Source organism: Choloepus didactylus, chromosome 13 (genome assembly GCF_015220235.1).
Source record: "Choloepus didactylus isolate mChoDid1 chromosome 13, mChoDid1.pri, whole genome shotgun sequence".
Lineage (NCBI taxonomy): Eukaryota > Metazoa > Chordata > Mammalia > Pilosa > Megalonychidae > Choloepus > Choloepus didactylus.
This window is the reverse complement of record NC_051319.1, coordinates 94,558,100-94,576,649: the sequence shown is the minus strand read 5'-3', so window position 1 is coordinate 94,576,649 and position 18,550 is coordinate 94,558,100. Positions and strand designations below refer to the sequence as shown.

The 18,550-nt window shown below is 39.3% G+C and overlaps 1 protein-coding gene across 7 annotated transcripts in view; it reads right to left on the bottom strand.

Annotated features, from left to right (window-relative positions):
* Positions 1–18,550, bottom strand: part of HMGXB3 (HMG-box containing 3) — a 71,643-nt gene that overhangs the window by 41,978 nt on the left and 11,115 nt on the right. For all 7 annotated transcript variants that reach the window (XM_037801820.1, XM_037801822.1, XM_037801824.1 and 4 more), the window contains exons 4-6: positions 10,378–10,875; positions 9,147–9,245; positions 4,171–4,302 (exon numbers count right to left, since the gene is read on the bottom strand). In XM_037801820.1, the coding sequence (XP_037657748.1) occupies positions 4,171–4,302; positions 9,147–9,245; positions 10,378–10,875 (729 nt within the window). The remainder of the gene's footprint in view (positions 1–4,170; positions 4,303–9,146; positions 9,246–10,377; positions 10,876–18,550) is intronic.

Here is an 18,550-nt window from a genome sequence, read left to right as displayed (position 1 = left end):
TTGTGAAAGCTTTAACATATACCCTTTATCCAGAGTATGGATGGATGAATAGAAAAATGGGGACAGAAACTGAATAGGGGGGTGAGGGGGTGATTTGGGTGTTCTTTTCTACTTTTTTATTCTTATTTTTACTTTTTCTGGTATAAAAAGAAAATCTATTTTTGTTCAAAAAATAGATTGGGGTGATGAATGCACAACTATATGATAGTACGGTGAACAGCTGATTGTATACCATGTATGACTATATGATATGTGAATATACCTTAATAAAACTGAATTTAAAAAAAAATAAGAGAGGCTAAGCCTACTTATTATTTGTGCCTAAGAGTCACCCCCAGAGAACCTCTTTTGTTGCTCAATATGGCCTCTCTCTCTAAGCCAACTCTGCAGGTAAACTCCCCGCCCTCCTCCCCATGAGGGACACGACTCCCAGGGGTGAAAGTCTCCCTGGCAACATGGGACATGACTTGTGGGGATGAGCTTGGCCCTGGCATCATGGGATTGAGAAACCCTTCTTGGACCAAAAAGGGGAAAAGAAATGAAACAAAATAAAGTTTCAGTGGCAGAGATCTCAAATAGTCGAGAGGTCATTCTGGAGGTTTTTCTTATGCATTATATAATTAACCCTTTTTAGTTTTTAGTGTACTGGAATAACTAGAAGGAAATACCTGAAACTGTTGAACTGCAACCCAGTAGCCTTTATTCTTGAAGATGACTGTACACCTATATAGCTTACACTGTGTGACTGTGTGATTGTGAAAACTTTGTGGCTCCTACTCCCTTTATACAGTGCATGAACAGACGAATAGAAAAACGTGGACAAAAAGTAAATGAATAATAGGCAGGGATGGGGCATACGGGATGTTTTGGGTGTTCTTTTTTACTTTAACTTTTATTCTTATTCTTTTTTTCTGTGTGGTAATGAAAATGTTCAAAAATTGATTGTGGTGATGAATGCACAAGCATATATGGTATTGTGAACAACTGACTGAATACTGTGGATGATTGTACAGTATATGTGAATATATCTTAATAAAATTGAATTAAAAAAACAAAACAAAACAAAACAAAACAAAAAACCTACATATATCCAAAGGTCCCTGGGTGGTATACTACCCCTGGTTAACCAATGACAGATGACCTTTAGAGATCAGTAAAGCATCCTCATATTCTATGAGGACAAGAGTAAATATAGAGAAAATTCCAACAAACTGCACAGAGCTTATTTACTGCAGAAGGGGGAAGAGTCAGCAAAAAAGCAGAAGATGAATTAAACTAAATGACTGAGATGAGATCTTTGCATAAAACATTGCCCACTAAGTAAGCTATTTCAGATAAAATCGTTTGCAGAAGATTGGATAATTTAAGCACTTAGAGCAGAAGATTCTACCTGGTGATTTTGTATTTCCTCAACTCAGTCTGACCTTTTTAGATGTCACTTTCTTTTAATATAGAAGGCAACTATAACCAGGCTCTTCCCACTCAGAGAGACCTCAAGTACTGTCATCAGAGAGCCCATAAAAGTGAAGCCTTGCACTAAAGAGTCTTACACACCACTTTTTGTTCCATCCAACTCCTTGGGAACTGTGCCATACTTTTCTTGAACTAATTTTAGCCAGTATGAACTCTAAAACAATACAAGAAAAGGTGAGTCACCTCCTGACCGGCATGGCACATTTGGAACTTTTAGAAACTATTTATACTTGCTTCTTCAAGAACAGAACTCAAGAAATCTTAAGATTCTCAGATAAACAGCATAGCAATGCATGAAAAGTATAGTTCAGTGGAAAATGCACTGGCATAATTAGCTGTGACTCAGTCACTTCTCTTGAATCTATTTTTCCTCAGTTGCAAACTTAAGGAGTTGAACTAGATGATAACCAAGGTCACTTTTATCTCTAAAATTCTAAATGCACTGATGCTAAAGTGTTAACCTTTTCTCTTCTCATACTCACATTCTGTTCCTATGACATCTAGAAATCATATTTGTTCTTTACGTGGTAATTCTTGAAGAAACCTCTGACAAAAAACAAAAATCTGACTTTGCAAAGTCAAGAAGCAGGGTTGGGGAGAGGGGCAAGCAGCTAAAAAAATTGTTTATACACCATGAGCTTGATCTCAGAAAGAAAACTGTGGCTCAAAGGTCATTTTCATCAAAGAAACAAGACTTGAAATGAAAAATAGGAAACAAATATAAAAACCAAACCCAAAGGAAAGATAAGCCCACCATAATCCACTTAGACCCTTCCATGCAAAAGCACAGGAAATAAGATCATTTGACAAACCTGCTGTGCATCAGTGAGGACCGGACCTTGAAGGGTTCCAATTACTATCCAATTCAACCACCCTACTTCAGCTGGGAAGTGCACTTTTGGGGAATACAGTAAAAATAAACTCAATGGCTTTGCAAGGACATCAGAGAAGATGAGCATGAGAAACTCACTGAAACTCCCCTAAGACACACAAGGTCTGACCCTTGAAGTAGTAACATTAATAGCAATAGTAGCTACAATAATTATATTGCTGCCAATAATGATGACAACAGCAAATATTTACTGAAGATTTAATACGTATCAGGAACTGTGCCATCCGCTTTGCATGGATAATCACATTTGACCCCTCCAACAACCCTAATGAAGTACAGACACTATTATTACCTTTTCATTTACAGGAAACCTAAAACCAAGGAATACAGATGTAAAATGACTTACCCAAGGTTACATAGCTATAAACTTGGGAAGCAGAGTTATGAACTGAAGAAACTGACTCCAGAATTGTATTCCTAATTATTATTCTATTCTGTCTCCTAGAATTGCTGCTACCCCTCAACTCTGACACTCATCCAGAGGGCAAAAGTCTCAATATTTCTCAAAGAGATGTTCAGTGGAAACTGTCCCAGAGGAAATTTCATAGGTATGCTGCTCTCTTAAGTTTTCTCTATATAAGTAAGTTTGAACCACACTGAGTTAAACCCATGATAAAACTCATTCCTAGTCTAAGCTATTTGCTCAAAAACAGTGCCCTCTCCTTCCTTTTCTACCTACCCAAATTCCATTGATCTGTCAAGACCCATCTTCTCTACAAAATCTTCTGACCATCCCAGTCCTTATAAACACACCTCTTCTTTCTCAACTACTTCAAAATTTACTGTCTATTCCACTCATTTTGACCCACTGTAATTTATAGTCTTATATTAAAAATGTGGACAGTATGTATATTTTATCTAGTCAGTGTGAGCATACAACAGGTGACAAAAACGTGTTGAACTGAACTTAACAGGAACATGGCTATGATGCTCATTTATTTATTGAACATCTCCTCTGGGCAAAGACTGTAGGGGTTGCAAAGGTAATTCAAGAGTTCACAATGTGACATAAACAGAAACTATTGTTAGATGGTGATAACTTTAAATAGAGGCACAGGTGTTACAGGCATATGTATAGGCAAAGACATTCATTCTGTCCCAAGGGAACACAGAGATGTTTCATGGAAGTAAGATTCACAATAAGCCATGAACCATGGTTATGTATCCACATCAGAAATAAAAGGAACAACCAACTAGTTTGACTATAGGAGTGGGGAAGAGGTAAAGCCAGTGTGACGTAACTTTGGAAAGTTAAAGTCAGATTACGGAAGGCCTTGAATATCACTTTAAGAACTGCCACTTTTAAAAAGAGCTATAGGAAATGGGAAGGACTTTTAGCTAAGGATTGAGAAGATACGGGGTACACATCTGAATAATAAGCAGTGTGGAAGGCGGATTGTTAAAATTTAATCTTGATAGGAAATGAGTAAATTAACATGGTGCAGACAGTCATGGAAAATTCTGAAGCCATTGAAGATACATTTTTTTAAAGAATATTTAACGGCCATGATACACTAAATGAAAAAAAGGAAGAAACAGAACTGTATATTCACAGAAATAAGACTGGAAGAAAATACACTGAAATGTTAACTAATAACAGCTTTTCTTTGGATGGATTATTAATGACATTTCACTCTATTTTTCTTTTCTTTTTTCATGCAAATTGTCTACAGTGAAAATGATTTATTTGCATAGTAAAAAAACAAAAGTGAATACTCATCTTTTTTAAAGTCACCTGTTTCTAAAAGCAAGAGGAAGATTACTTTGTGGGGTTTTCCACGGAAGCAATAGCAGATGGAACTTACCTTTGGGATCCACTTCCCTCCTAGGAAGTTACCACAGGTAGGGCACTTAGGCGGCTTGTGCCTGGTGACATATGTAAAGGAGCAACCTGGGCTGGTGCATGTTCCGTGGCCCCGGCGGGTGTATGTAGTGGTCTGTAAAAAAAGAAAGGGTCAGAGTCAATACCACAGTCCAAACTCTCTTAGACTCTGATGACCATTATAACGACAACAATGCCAGGAGAACACCACCTTGTAGGACAGTCAACTCAGGTATTATAAAAGGTCCAAGATACAACTAGTTCATTTTTCAGAAATGAAGAGATTGAATTCAAATGGGGGAAGAGATCTGCCCAAGGTTATATGTTTAGGAACCAAAAGAATAACAACAGTAATATTGCTATTAATTGAGATGAGGTATCACATAGTGCTAAACACTTTGTCATGTCTCATTTAATGTCTTAGCAATGCTATGAAGTAGGTATTTTTACTACTGAGGTTCAGAGTGGTTAAATATTTTGCCTCAAATAAATAGCAATTCAAGGGCAGAACCAGACCTAGAACCCAGAGCTCTCTGATTCTTAGTCCAAGATTTCTTCTAAGCCTCGGGAGCACCCTGTGGCCCTGAATACTTTGAAGAATTTGTTTCATCATCTCATTCTTGTTGTTTAGAAATCAGAGAACCCAGGCACAGGGTTCAGAGATATAAAAAACAGACTCTGGTCACTGAAAGAGTAACAGGAAAACCCAGGAGTAAAAACCAAATCCTTTGACATTCAACAGAATTTAATTATTTGCATATGAGCAATACATTTGACCACTAGCTCTCACCATTTCTTCTGATCTCCCTTTGGGCAGAGTGTATTACAATAGGTTATTACACTTCAGCTACAAATAGAAACTACTTATTCATTTGCTATGCTCCATTTCTAGATTAATGCTGGAAAGAAAATGTTTCCCTGTCAGATTTGTTCTGTCACTGATGAATGTAATCAACTCTTAATACTAGCTTCCCTAGCCTGGCCAAAAAAATAAAAGCCTCCCATGGGGAAACACCAAGCTGCCACAAGTCAAGGATGAATGTGAAGTGGTCTGGCACCAAGGAAAGAGACCAGGCTTGTGTTTCCAACCTTGCCACTGATATACTGAATGACCTAGGGGTACTTCTGCTCTAGACCCTGGGTTTCTTCCTCTCTAGAATGGATATATCACCTGTTCTGACTATTTCATAGGTGTGTCTAGAGGAGCAAATGAGGTAAGGAATGGGGAAACACGTCACTTGGGAAATTGTACTCTATAGACTTGTGAATATCTATTATTTTGAGGATATAAAACATCTCTAAATCTTTTCTAAGACAGTGGTGCAATACAGAATCTAAGTTAGGTAAGTTCTATAAGTAAATTACTATGAACTTGGAAATAATCCTAAATAGTAGCTTATAGAAATGACTTTAGAAAACAATGCTAGTATTCAAGGCTGATGTTCAGTCCTAAGTATCATTCATAAGACACTTTTCTACAAGAGCTTGGCTGCCATTTATTAGAGCATGAAAAAGCAGTAATTTCTAGAAGAACAAAGATGCAGGAAAAAAAAGCAGTTTCTCCATGAATCAGGTTGCAGTAGCTGTTCCTGGTTAAAATACTGCAATTTTCTTGTCCAAGAATATATTGTTCATCTATAGCAAGGGTTTTACAGGGTAAGCAAGACTATGTTAAACAAAGATATAAACTATTAGCCCTGAAGACCACTAAAATAATCAAAACAAATAGCTAATAAGCCAATAAAGGAGATAATATGGAATCACAAAAAATATTCAACTCAGAAGAAGGCAAAACAAAAACAAATGGAAGACAAATAATAAGATGCTAGATATAAACCTAACCATATCGATAATCACATTAAATACAAATGGTCGATATAGTACAAATTACAAGGCAGAGTGTCAGATGGGTCCTGCTTTCATACCCAAACCATATACCTGCTTACAAAAAAAAAACAAAAAACAAAAAAACAAAAACTCTTTAAATACAAAGATACAAATGGGTCAAAAGTAAAAGGATGGAAGAAGATATGCCCTGCTAATACCAATAATCAAAAGAAAGCTGGAGTAGCTATATTAATACCAAAGTAGATTTTAGAGCAAATATTACCAGAGATAAAGGTCATTTCATAATAAGGAAGAGGACAATTCATCAAGAGGACATAATGGTCCTAAATGTCTATACATTTAATAACAGCTTCAAAATACATGACACAAAAACTAACAGAATTGCAAGAAAAAAAAAAAGACAAATCCAGAATTATAGTTGGAGATTTCAATACCCTCCCACTCAATAATTGATATAACAAGTAGACAGAAAACTAGTAAGGATATGAAAGAGTTGAACAACGCTATCAATTAACTTGACCTAACTGACATTTATAGAACACCCCACCCAACAGAGAATATATACTCATTCAAGTGCACAGAGAACATTTATGAAGACAGACCATATTTTGAGCATAAAACAGCTCGATAAACTTAAAGGGATTCAGGTGTTATAAACGACAAAGTTCCGACCACAATGGAATTAAATTAGAAATCAGTAACAGAAAGACACCTGGAAAATGCCCTAACATTTGGAAAATAAATAATATATTTTTAAATAACTTGAGACAAAGAAGAAATCAAAAAGAAAGTTAGGAAGCATTTTGACTTGAGTGACAAAGAATACATATCAGAATTTGTGGGATGCCACTAAAGCAGTGCTAGTAGGGAAATTTATAGCACTAAGTGCCCATATTAAAAAGAAAGAATATCTCAAGAATCAATGATGTCAGCTTTGACCTTAAGAAACCAGAAAAAGAGCAAATTAAACCCAAAGGAAGCAGAAGAAAGACAATAAAGATTGGAGTGGAAATCAATGAAATAGAAAACAGAAAAATGAATGAAATAGAAAGCTGGTTCTTTGGAAAGATCAAAAAAACTGAAAAACCTCTAGCCAGGCTTATCAAGAAAAACAAAAGAAGATCCAAATTACCTATTTCAGGAATGGGAAAAGAGAAATCACTACAGATTCTACAGATATTACAAAGATAACAAGGGAGTATCAACGAACAACTGTCAATAATTCGACTCCTAGATGAAATAGGCAAATTTCTTGAAAGACAACTACCAAAGCCACTTGGAAATAATCTGAATACCCTATATCTATTAAAGAAAATTGAATTTGCAGTTAATATCTTCTCATGAAGAAAACGCCAGGCCGAGATGACTTTATATATAATCCTACCACAAATTTAAAGAAGTAATGCCAATCCTAACCCAAACTCTTACAGAAAACTGAAAAGAGGGAAATACTTCCCATCTCTTTCTATAATGCAAGTGTCCTCCTGATAATAAAACCAGACAAAGACAGTACAAGAAAATTAGAGACTAATATCCCTCATGAACATAGAAACAAAAATTCTGAACAAAATTTTAGCACACCAAATCCGACAATATATAAGGTTAAATCATGACCAGGTGGGGTTTATAAAGGAATGCAGATTGGTATAACATTTGAAAAACACTACATTAATAAACTAAAAAAGAAAAGCTATGCAATTACTTCTATAGACAGAAAAGCATTTGGCAAATCCAACATCCATTCCAGAACAAAAACTTCCAACAAACTAGGAATAGAAAGGAACTTCCTTATGGTGGTTTGAAGTTGTATGCACCCTAGAAAAACATGCTCTTAAATCTAATACATTCCTGTGGGTGTAGGCTGTTTCAATGAGGCCACTTCAGTTAAGGTATGACCTACCTCATTCAGGATGGGACTTAATCCTATTACTGGAGTCCTTTATAAACAGAATGAATACAGAGAGGGAAAGAGAGAGAAAGCTACAGAAGCAAGAAACTGAAAGCAATAAACACAGGAAAGAGAAGGGAAAGATCAGTATGCCACCATGTGCCTTGCTTGCTATGTGACATAGGAGCCAAGGATTGCTGGCAGCTGGTCTACGGGAAGAAAGCATTGCCTTGATGGTGTCTTGATTTGAACATTCTCACAGCCTCAAACTGTAAACTAATGAATTCTCATTGTTTAAAGTCAACCCATTTCATGGTATTTGCTTTCAGCAGCTTAGGAAAAACATTCCTAAACTTGATAAACGGCATCTATGAAAAACCTACAGCTAACATCATACTTTAAAACAGTAAGAGGCTAAATGATTTCTACCTAAAATGAGAGACAAGACAAAAGATGTCTGCCCTTACCATTTCTATTCACATGTACTGGAGGACCTAAATGGTGTAATAAGGCAAGAAAAAAAAAGGAATCCAGATTAAAAAAGGAAGAAGTAAAATTATCTTTATTTGCAGACAACACAATCATCTTTGTAGAAAATCCAAGAGAAACTACAAAAGGCTACTGGAACTAATAAGCAATTTAGCAAAGTTGCAAGATACAAAATCAATAAATTAAAAGAATCAATTGTATTACTATATAATAGCAATGCTTCCGAACCTGAAAATTAAAAAATAATACCACTTATTATAGCACAGAAAATATGAACTACTTAGTGATAAATCTGAGCCCAGAGATGCTACAGTGTGTTACAGAAAAAAACATCAATAATCAAGAGACCAGGGCATTGACTGTTTTGCAGCTTAGTGGTCTTGAACAAGCCCTTTCTTTTCTCTGGGACTTTCTTCTTAACCTGTACAATAACAGGACTGAATTAGATCAATGGCACCTCAGTTTTTCTAAATCATGTTCCTGTCTGAAAATTTGATAAAAGCCCTGGAACCTATCCCAGAAAAAATGCTTTCAAGGAGAAAAGCTGGCATACAATTTGAGGGGAGTTCATGGGTCCTGTGGAGCCCCAATCCACAGACTCCTAGTTCAGAACACTTAGATCACATAATTCCTGAGACCTTTGCGAGTGTCTTAAGTTTCTAAGATATTTAGAAAACTACTTGCAAGAAAATTCTTACAGAGCCTTAAATGCCATCAATTCCCCAAACACTGACCAGTTTGATGGAGGTGGGGTTCTCCACAACTGAGTACGCAGGCAGAGGCAACATGATGAACTGTGTGGCTGGTGCAGAGGAGCTACTCTCACTGGAGTCCTGTGGGCATACAGAGAAGGACAGTTTCATTGAAATGAAGAACACTCAAGGTCACTCAAAACCCTGGAAGACTGGATCAAGTCCATTAACCTCACACAATTTGCTTATCCAATGTGCTTGTCAAGAGAGAGAAATGAATCTACAATGATCTCAAAATAAAAAGTTTAAGAAAAAAAGAAAAATCCATTACCACTGGGAGGTACTATCCTCATTTTAAAGAGGAGGAAAAAAAAAAACAAAAACTGAGGTTCTAAGAGACTTAAGACTCTCAAGATCACACAAGCAGTAAGAACTCAATTCTTCTGACCCTATCAGATACTCCTAGTACCCTATCCATCTGCCCTAACCAGGTTAATGGCATGCTTTATTATCAAGAACAGCAAAGAGGAGACAAACAGTAACAAGGATTTGGATCTGGGACCAATTCATTTGCAGGAGTATTTGCTCTTATCCCTCCAGGCCATAGGGGCTGCAGCATGCTAGTCCTCTCAGCCTAAGCAGAGGGACTCTCACCTCTCAGATGCCATCTCACCCAGGAAAGAGTTGAGGTTACACACTTGAGCATGTAGCAGCAACCTCACTCCCAGGAGACCAGGCTGTTGGATCACTGAAACTGCTACCTCCTTCTCAATTGGGCATGAAACTTAGGCCACTAGAGAGAGACTCACCTTCATCTTTCTCAGCTATCAGCCCAACAATTTGACCTTGAAAAGAACATCCTTCCTCCTAGCCCCTCTGTGCCCAGGAAGACCTTTCAAAAATTCTCATATATAATGGTCAAGGTACCACTGTGTTTGTCAAAATAGGCCTGAAAGATCCTGGCTTTGACTTACGGATAGCTCAAATTCTATTTCTCTCTCTCTCTCTCGCTAATGTACTTTATGTACCATCGTATGTGGAAAAAATTCTGGCTAAACTAAGAAAAGAGCAAGTTAGTTAAAGTGCCTGAGAAACTGAAGAGAATTTGGGAGCAAGCCTACAGTAAAAAAGGCTCAGGAGGACTGCAATCCCAATAGAAGTGTCACACCAGCCCTCTTAGTTACCACTGCTCCAGAATCAGACTGCTTGGTGCTAGCTGCCTTTGTATTAACTTCAGATAAAAGCAAAAGATATCAGTAGCAAAGCCACTTACCCTCATGACTGTTACCACTGACAAGCTCTCCCCAATCTGGGGATGGGGCAGAGCCAGGCTTCCGGTGGAGAGGTCTGGTGAGCCGTTCACTAAGGTCTCTTCGATGACGAGACTTGTCTGGTAAGGTTGGTGGCTCTCCCCTACCTCCAAGGAAGCCTCCTCCAGGAGCACATCCTGGCTAAGGATCTCTGAGGTGGCGATCTCATGAACGGCACCTGGCTGGGCAAGGTTTCCCACCTCCTCAGCCAGGGCCTCCACAGCTAGGCATTGTTCTGCCATGCCAGCATGGCTGGGCACTGTCTCTGGGCTAGGGTTGGACCCAAGAGGTCCTCCTTTAGGGGACATCTGGTTCTGAGCCACACACAGCTCTAGCTGAGGGCAGCTTCGGTCCTCCTGCAGGCTGCTCTTGGGGATGATGATATAATCTGAGCGGGGGAGGATCTTGCGGAAACCTGGGATGTCCGGCACCACAGCAGTCAGTGCAGAGAGCTTAGAGTTCTAAGAATGAAAAAGCCAGGAAGGGGGAGACAAGAAGAGATAAATGGCTAGGAACAAATGGATATGCACTTACTGGCTCATTTTTTTTTTCTCCTGTGGAAAAGATGAGAAAGACTCCACTCTTGACCTAAGACTCAGATAGGATCAGCCTCTGACAACAACAGCAATGTTATCTTCATTTGAATCACACTTTAAGCAACGTAGCTTACTTACTCATTACATGGGAAACAGATAACATGGATTAGAGTCTGGAATGGCACTGATCTTGGTATGTAAAGTCCTGAGCTGGAACCCCAGGTCTGGCAGTATTGAGCAAATCCTTTTCCCTCTTTAGCCCTCAGCTGCCTCTCTTTACAACACGAGCGGTGACTCTATTTATGAGTTCCTTTTCAGCTTTGATCCTTTAGGATTCCAATGTAGCAGAAGATTTAAACACCAAAATGAATAATGCTCAATAAAAAGCCAAAAAGCATAAAATACAAGTCAACAGGCCAAGTTAGAACTCAAGGGCAGCAGGCAAGGATATTCATGTCACTGGTTTCTTTCAAAATTAAAAGGAGGAAAAAAAAAAGGCTTTACTATAAAAGTAAATAAGGGGAGAACCTAAGATGGCAGCTAGGAGAGACAGGGCAAAAAAACACCTCCATGAAAAATACTAGATAAAAGCCAGAAAGTGACCGAGAACACCAGTTCCAGCAATGCACCAGCTGGACAAGGTCTGTAAATCCACAGGGACCATGTACTTGGTGAAACTGGGAGTCTGTGCTCTGAAACAAGTGAGTAAGCTGGCTGGAAGACCCGCAGCCAAGTGGCGGTCTGGGAAAGCCAGGGCTTGGTGTTTGGAGACTGACTGGCTCTTTCAACAAAAAAAAAAAAAAAAAAAAAAAAAAGGGGGGGGGAACCCAGGAGCGGCTGCAGTTGCGATAGTGGGGACCATGCAGTAAAACACAGCAAGAGGGGGCTGGGCCAGCCTCTCGGTGTCTGGCCTGGAAGATAGCCTGCTGCAGATACCCTCAGAGCCGGGGGAACGGAGGGGAGAGCCGGAAATAGAAAGAAACCCAGCAGCTAGCAGCTGGCTCCCCAGAGGGCTGGATAAACTCCTGCCTGGGGCCGTGCCCACAGCTCAGAGCCCCGCCAGTTGTCCCGGAGCTGGGAAGGAGGAACTGTGCGAGGAAGGGAGTGTTGAGACACCCCGTTCGGCCATCTTTGCATCAGAGAGCATGCCCCTGAACGGTCCGGCAGCCCAGGGCTTCCCTTGAGGGACGGCGCGCACTGGTGACGCAGCAGGCATTCCCTCAGCAGAGGTCCTGGAGGATCACGTCTGGGCGGGCGGACCCGCTCGGAGAACCCAGGGACACTACACCAAGTCTGGTGGTTTGTGGGACAGCAAGAGAGAGGGTCTGGGGCTGAAATGAAATGAAGGCTTAGACTCTTGCGGCAGCCTTGAATCTCCGAGAACCTGGGGGATTTGAATATTAAAGCTGCCCTTCCTCCCTGGCCACCCATACATACGCCCCACATTCAGGGCGGACAGCTCCAACAACACATCCAAACTGAGTTCTCCAACTAAACCCCAGAAGAATCACTTCCCCACAGACCGTAGGGACAGGGTGGAGAACTGACTTGAGGGGTATAGTTGACTCACAGACACCATCTGCTGGTTAGTTTAGAGAAAGTGTACGCCACCAAACTGTGTTTCTGAAAAATTAGATTGGTATTTTTTTTTTTACAACTTGAAAGAACCCTATCAAGCCAAGCAAATGCCAAGAGGCCAAAAACAACAGAAAATCTTAATGCATATGATAAAACCAGACGATATGGAGAATCCAACTCCAAACACACAAATCAAGATATCAGAAGAGACACAATACGTGGCACAATTAACCAAAGAACTACAATTGAGGAATGAAAACATGGCAAAGGATTTAAAGAACATCAAGAAGACCATGGCCCAGGATATAAGCGACATAAAGAAGACCCTAGAAGAACATAAAGACATTGCAAGAGTAAATTAAAAAAAGAAGATCTTATGGGAATAAAAGAAACTGTTGGCCAAATTAAAAAGACTCTGGATATTCACAATACAAGATTAGAGGAAACTGAACAATGTCTCAGTATCCCAGAAGTCCACAGAAGAGAAAATGAAAGAACAAAAGAAAGAACGGAGAAAAAAAACGAAAAAATCGAAAAGGATCTCAGGGATACGATAGATAAAATAAAACGCCAAACTTAAGACTCACTGGGTGTCCCAGAAGGGGAAGAGAAGGGTAAAGGTCTAGAAAGACTATTCAAGAAATTGTTGGGGGAAAACTTCCCCAACCTTAAATACAATATAAATACACAAAGCATAAATGCCCAGCGAACTCCAAATAGAATAAATCCAAATAAACTCACCCCGTGACATATTCTGATCAGACTCACAAACACCGAAGAGAAGGAGCAAGTTCTGAAAGCAGCAAGGGAAAAGCAATTCACCACATACAAAGGAAACAACATAAGACTAAGCTATGACTGGTAGCAGCCACCACGGAGGCAAGAAGGCAGTGGCATGACATATTTAAAATTCTGAGAGAGAAAAATTTCCAACCAAGAATACTTTATCCAGCAAAACTCTCCTTCAAATTTGAGGGAGAGCTTAAATTTTTCACAGACAAACAAATGCTGAGAGACTTTGCCAATAAAAGACCTGCCCTACTTCAGTTACTAAACAGAGCCCTACCGACAGAGAAACAAAGAAAGGAAAAAGAGATAAAGAGAATTTTAACAGAAATATATAGTACCTTACATCCCAAATCACCAGGACACTCATTTTTCTCTAGTGATCACGGATCTTTCTCCAGAAGGGACCATAAGCTGGGACATAAAACAAGCCTCAAGAAATTAAAAAAAAAAAAAAAATTTGAATATACTCAAAGCACATTCTCCAACCACAATGGAATACAAATAGAAGTCAATAATTTGACTCTAATGACAAATCAGTGGTTTTGAAGTCAATGTAAAATATGCAAGTTTTGACAAGAACTATATAAAGATGGGGGAATGGAGGAGTATAGGAGCATAGTTTATGTGTCCTATTGAAGTTAAGTTGGTATGAAAGAAAAACAAGATTGTTATGGATTTAAGAGTCATTAGAACTCAACGTAAAATATGTAATTTTAGACTATATAAAGGTGGGGGAATGGAAGCGTATAGGAACATAGTTTATGAGTCCTATTGAAGTGAAGGTGGTTTCTGTGGGAAACTAAGTCTTCCATGTTGCCTGAGGCATATCTGGGGTGGTGGCTTAGAACGCTGAGCCGCTGGCCTGCATAGATGCCATGCAGGCCCTCCCTGTAAAGATGTGTGTCTTGTAACTATGATGACGACATTTATTGTATACACCTGATGTAAACATAGGTATCTGGTGGGCTCTCCCAAGCCTGAGGACCTTTAGCATACACACCTGAGCTTCTGAAATAAATAGCTGGAGCAAGAATGCATTAGGGTCCACTTAGCATGAGATGCAGTGGGCCCCCTGCTCCCTTAATTCGTAACTTTGTGTCTGTGTCTCATTCCTGCGCCGCCCTGTCAGCAATAGGTATCAAAGAAACACAAGATTGTTATGGATTTAAGAGGTTTATTTTAAGCCCCACAGTAAACACAAAGAAATTACCACAGAATATAACCATAGAGATGAAAAGGAGAGTATGGGTAAAGAGAAATGGGGGAAGGGGCAATGGGGAGTTAAGAAATGAGTGTAGGGTTGCTGTTTGAGGTGAAGGGAAATTTCTAATAATGGATTGTGGGAAAGAGCATTACAACATTCTAAATGTGATTAATCCCACTAACAGAAGGCTAGGGAGGGGGTGGAATGGGAAGATTAAGGCTGTATATGTTTCCACAACTGAAAAAAAAAAAAAAAGACTGCCTAAATAGATGACAATTGAATGTCAAAGATGAACTTGGATGGGACTGGAGGATGGAGGACAGGAGGCTCAAAGGGACACAGTTGAGACATAAGGAAAAGGAAATATAGAATTTAAGCTTTGTATCATTGTTCAATCTCTTGTACTTCCTAGCTGCGCTTAATGGGATTGCATAAAAGGATGTTCTTGTTCATGGGAAGTGTATACGTGAATTATAGTGTATGATCAAGGATGTGTGCAGCTAGCTCTCATATGTTCAGAAGACAGAGCAATAGATGATGGATGACTGATAGGGAGGGAGGGAGAGACGGAAAGAAATAGTAATGTGACATGTTAAAGTTGGTGGATTGGGCTTTTGGGGGAAGGGGGTCAGGGTATGATGGAATTCTGTGTATGGGTTAGTATTGTTTTTGCAACTGTTTCTATAATTTTGAATTTACTTCAAAATTGAAAAAAGTTAAAATTAAAAAAAAAAAAGACTGCAGTGAACTCCAAACAGAATAAATCCAAATAAACCCACTCCAAGACATATTCAGATCAGACTGTCAAATACTGAAGAGAAGGAGCAATTTTTGAAAACAGCAAGAGAAAAGCAATTCACCACATACAAAAGAAACAACAAAAGACTAAGTAATGACTACTCAGCAGCCACCATGGAGACAAGAAGGCAGTGGCATGACGTATTTAAAATTCTAAGAGAGAAAAATTTCCAACCAAGAATACTTTATCCAGCAAAGCTCTCCTACAAATTTGAGGAAGAGCTTAAATTTTTCACAGACAAACAAATGCTGAGAGATTTTGCTAATAAAAGACCTGCCCTACTTCAGATACTAAAGGGAGCCCTACCAACAGAGAAAGAAAGAAAGGAGAGACAGATACGGAGAAAGGTTCGGTACTAAAGGAATTCAATTTTGGTTCATTAAAGGACAATAAGATAGAGAGGGAAAAAATATATCTGACAAACATAAACCAAAGGATAGGATGGCCGATTCAAGAAATGCCTTCACAGTAATAACATTGAATGTAAATGGATTAAACTCCCCAATTAAAAGATACAGACTGGCAGAATGGATCAAAAAATATGAACCATCAATATGTTGCATACAAGAGACTCATCTTAGACACAGGGACACAAAGAAATTGAAAGTGAAAGGATGGAAAAAATAATTCATGCAAGCTACAGCCAAAAGAAAACAGGAGCAGCAATATTAATCTCAGATAAAATAGACTTTAAATGCAAGGATGTTAGGAGAGACAAAGAAGGACACTACATACTAACAAAAGGGACAATTCAACAAGAAGAAATAACAATCATAAATGTTTATGCACCCAATCATGGTGCCACAAAATACACGAGAAAAACACAGGCAAAACTAAAGGAAGCAATGGATGTTTCCACAAGAATTGTGGGAGACTTCAACACATCACTCTTTCCTATATATAGATCAACCAGACAGAAGACCAATAAGGAAAATGAAAACCTAAACAATTGGATAAATGAATTGGATTTAACAGACATATATAGAACATTATATCCCAAATCACCAGGATACACATTCTTCTCTAGTGATCACGGAACTTTCTCCAGAATAGACCATGTGCTGGGACATAAAACAAGCCTCAATAACTTTAAGAAATTTGAAATTATTCAAAGCACATTCTCTGACCACAATGGAATACAATTAGAAGTCAATAACCATCAGAGACTTAAAAAATTCACCAACACCTGGAGGCTAAACAACACACACCTAAAATAAATGGTTTACAATGTAGAATGTAGGGGAACTAGAGATAGAGAACAATTAATGAAGGGGGAACAATAACCCAATAAGAACAGATAAGCTATCATGGGTAAATTTAACGTTCCGGGAATGCCCAGGAATGACTGGTTTGTTAATTTCTGATGGGTATGGTAGGAACAAGTTCACAGAAATGTTGCTATATTAGGTTATTTTCTTGGGGTAGAATAGGAACATGTTGGACTCCCTTGCTATGGTTTGTTTGAAATGTTTTTTTTATTGTATGTTTTATTTTATATATTTTTTTATATAGTTGATTTAAAAAAAAGTTAAGTGAAAAAAATATGCAGAGCCCCCTTGAGGAGCTGGTGGAGAATGCAGGGGTGTTGGGCTCCCCCACCTCGATGGCTGCTAATGTGCTCACAGACATAGGGGACTGGTGGTTTGATGAGTTGAGCCCTCTACCACAGGACTTGCCCTTGGGAAGACTGTTGCTGCAAAGGAGAGGCTAGGCCTCCCTATAATTGTGCCTAAGAGCCTCCTCCTGAATACCTCTTTGTTGTTCAGATGTGGCCCTCTCTCTCTAGCTAAGCCAACTTGGCAGGTGAAATCACTGCCTTCCCTCCTAAGTGGGATCTGACATCCAGGGGAGTGAATCCCCCTGGCAACATGGAATATGACTCCCGGGGAGGAATCTAGACCCAGCATCATGGAATGGAGAACATCTTCTTGACCAAAAGGGGGATGTGAAAGGAAATGAAATAAGCTTCAGTGGTAGAGAGACTCCAAAAGGAGCTGAGAGGTCACTCTGGTGGGCACTCTTACGCACAATATAGACAATTCTTTTTAGGTTCTAATGAACTGGAAGAGCTAGCAGTAAATACCCGAAACTATTAAACTACAACCCAGAACCCATGAATCTTGAAGATGATTGTACAAAAATGTAGCCTTAGGGGTGACAATGTGATTGGGAAAGCCATATGGACCATACTCCCCTTTGCCTCATTTAAAGACAGATGAGTAGAAAAATGGGGGAAGAAAAAAAAAGAAAGAAAAAGGCACCCAGTGTTCTTTTTCAATTTAGTTTTTATTCTTATTATTTTTGTATGTGTGGTGTTGAAAATGTCAAGAATTGACTTTGGTGATGAATGCACAACTATATAATGGTACGGTAAACAACTGAATGTATGCTTTGTTTTGTATGACTGCATTGTATGTGAATATATCTCAATAAATATGAATAAAAAATAAATTAAAAAAAGTAAATAAGGAGGGAGGAGCTAAGATGGTGGCCTAGAGAGGTGTGGAATTTAGTTAGCCCCTTGGAACAACTAATAACCAGGAACAACTAGTAAATAATATGGAACAACTGCTGAGGAACAACTGTGACTGCCCACACATCGTACACCAACCTGGATTGGGTGGAAAGGCTGAGATTGCAGCATAAAATCTTTAAGTAAAAACTGCGGAACCACGATGGGAGACCCTCCCCCCAAGGCAGGCTGAGCTGCAAAACCTTGCTGTGGGAGAAAGCAGCAAGTGAATATAGCTCAGGTCAGCTCCAACTGGGGTTTTAATTAACAAATGTGGACTGCTGAACACAAGCTACAAACACAGACAAGGAGCAAAGTACTCTAAGGTTGCTCCTAGTGAAGAGGAAGTGGGGCTGTCAGAGAGGAAAAAAATTAATTAAGAAAAGGAAAAAAAAAATACAGACTTTTAGAGACTGACCTTAGAGATCTGGAAAACACCTGTGCCCCAGCAGGGGGAGCCCAGAAGACCAGATGCTCTATCTGACCAATGGGCAAAACTGGGAGGCTGTCAACTGGCTATGAAGGGGACTTTCTTTCCCTTTGTCTGTCTCTCAACCTGAGTGGCTCAGTGGAGCCTCAGCCATTTTCAGTTCACAGCCCTCTGACCCAGACAGGGGTGGAGTTCACAGAGTCAGAGAGACAAAGAACAATTCAAATGCAAAAGATAACTCTCTAGGGGGTGTATCTTCCCTAAGAGGAAGGAGATGGGGCCCAACTC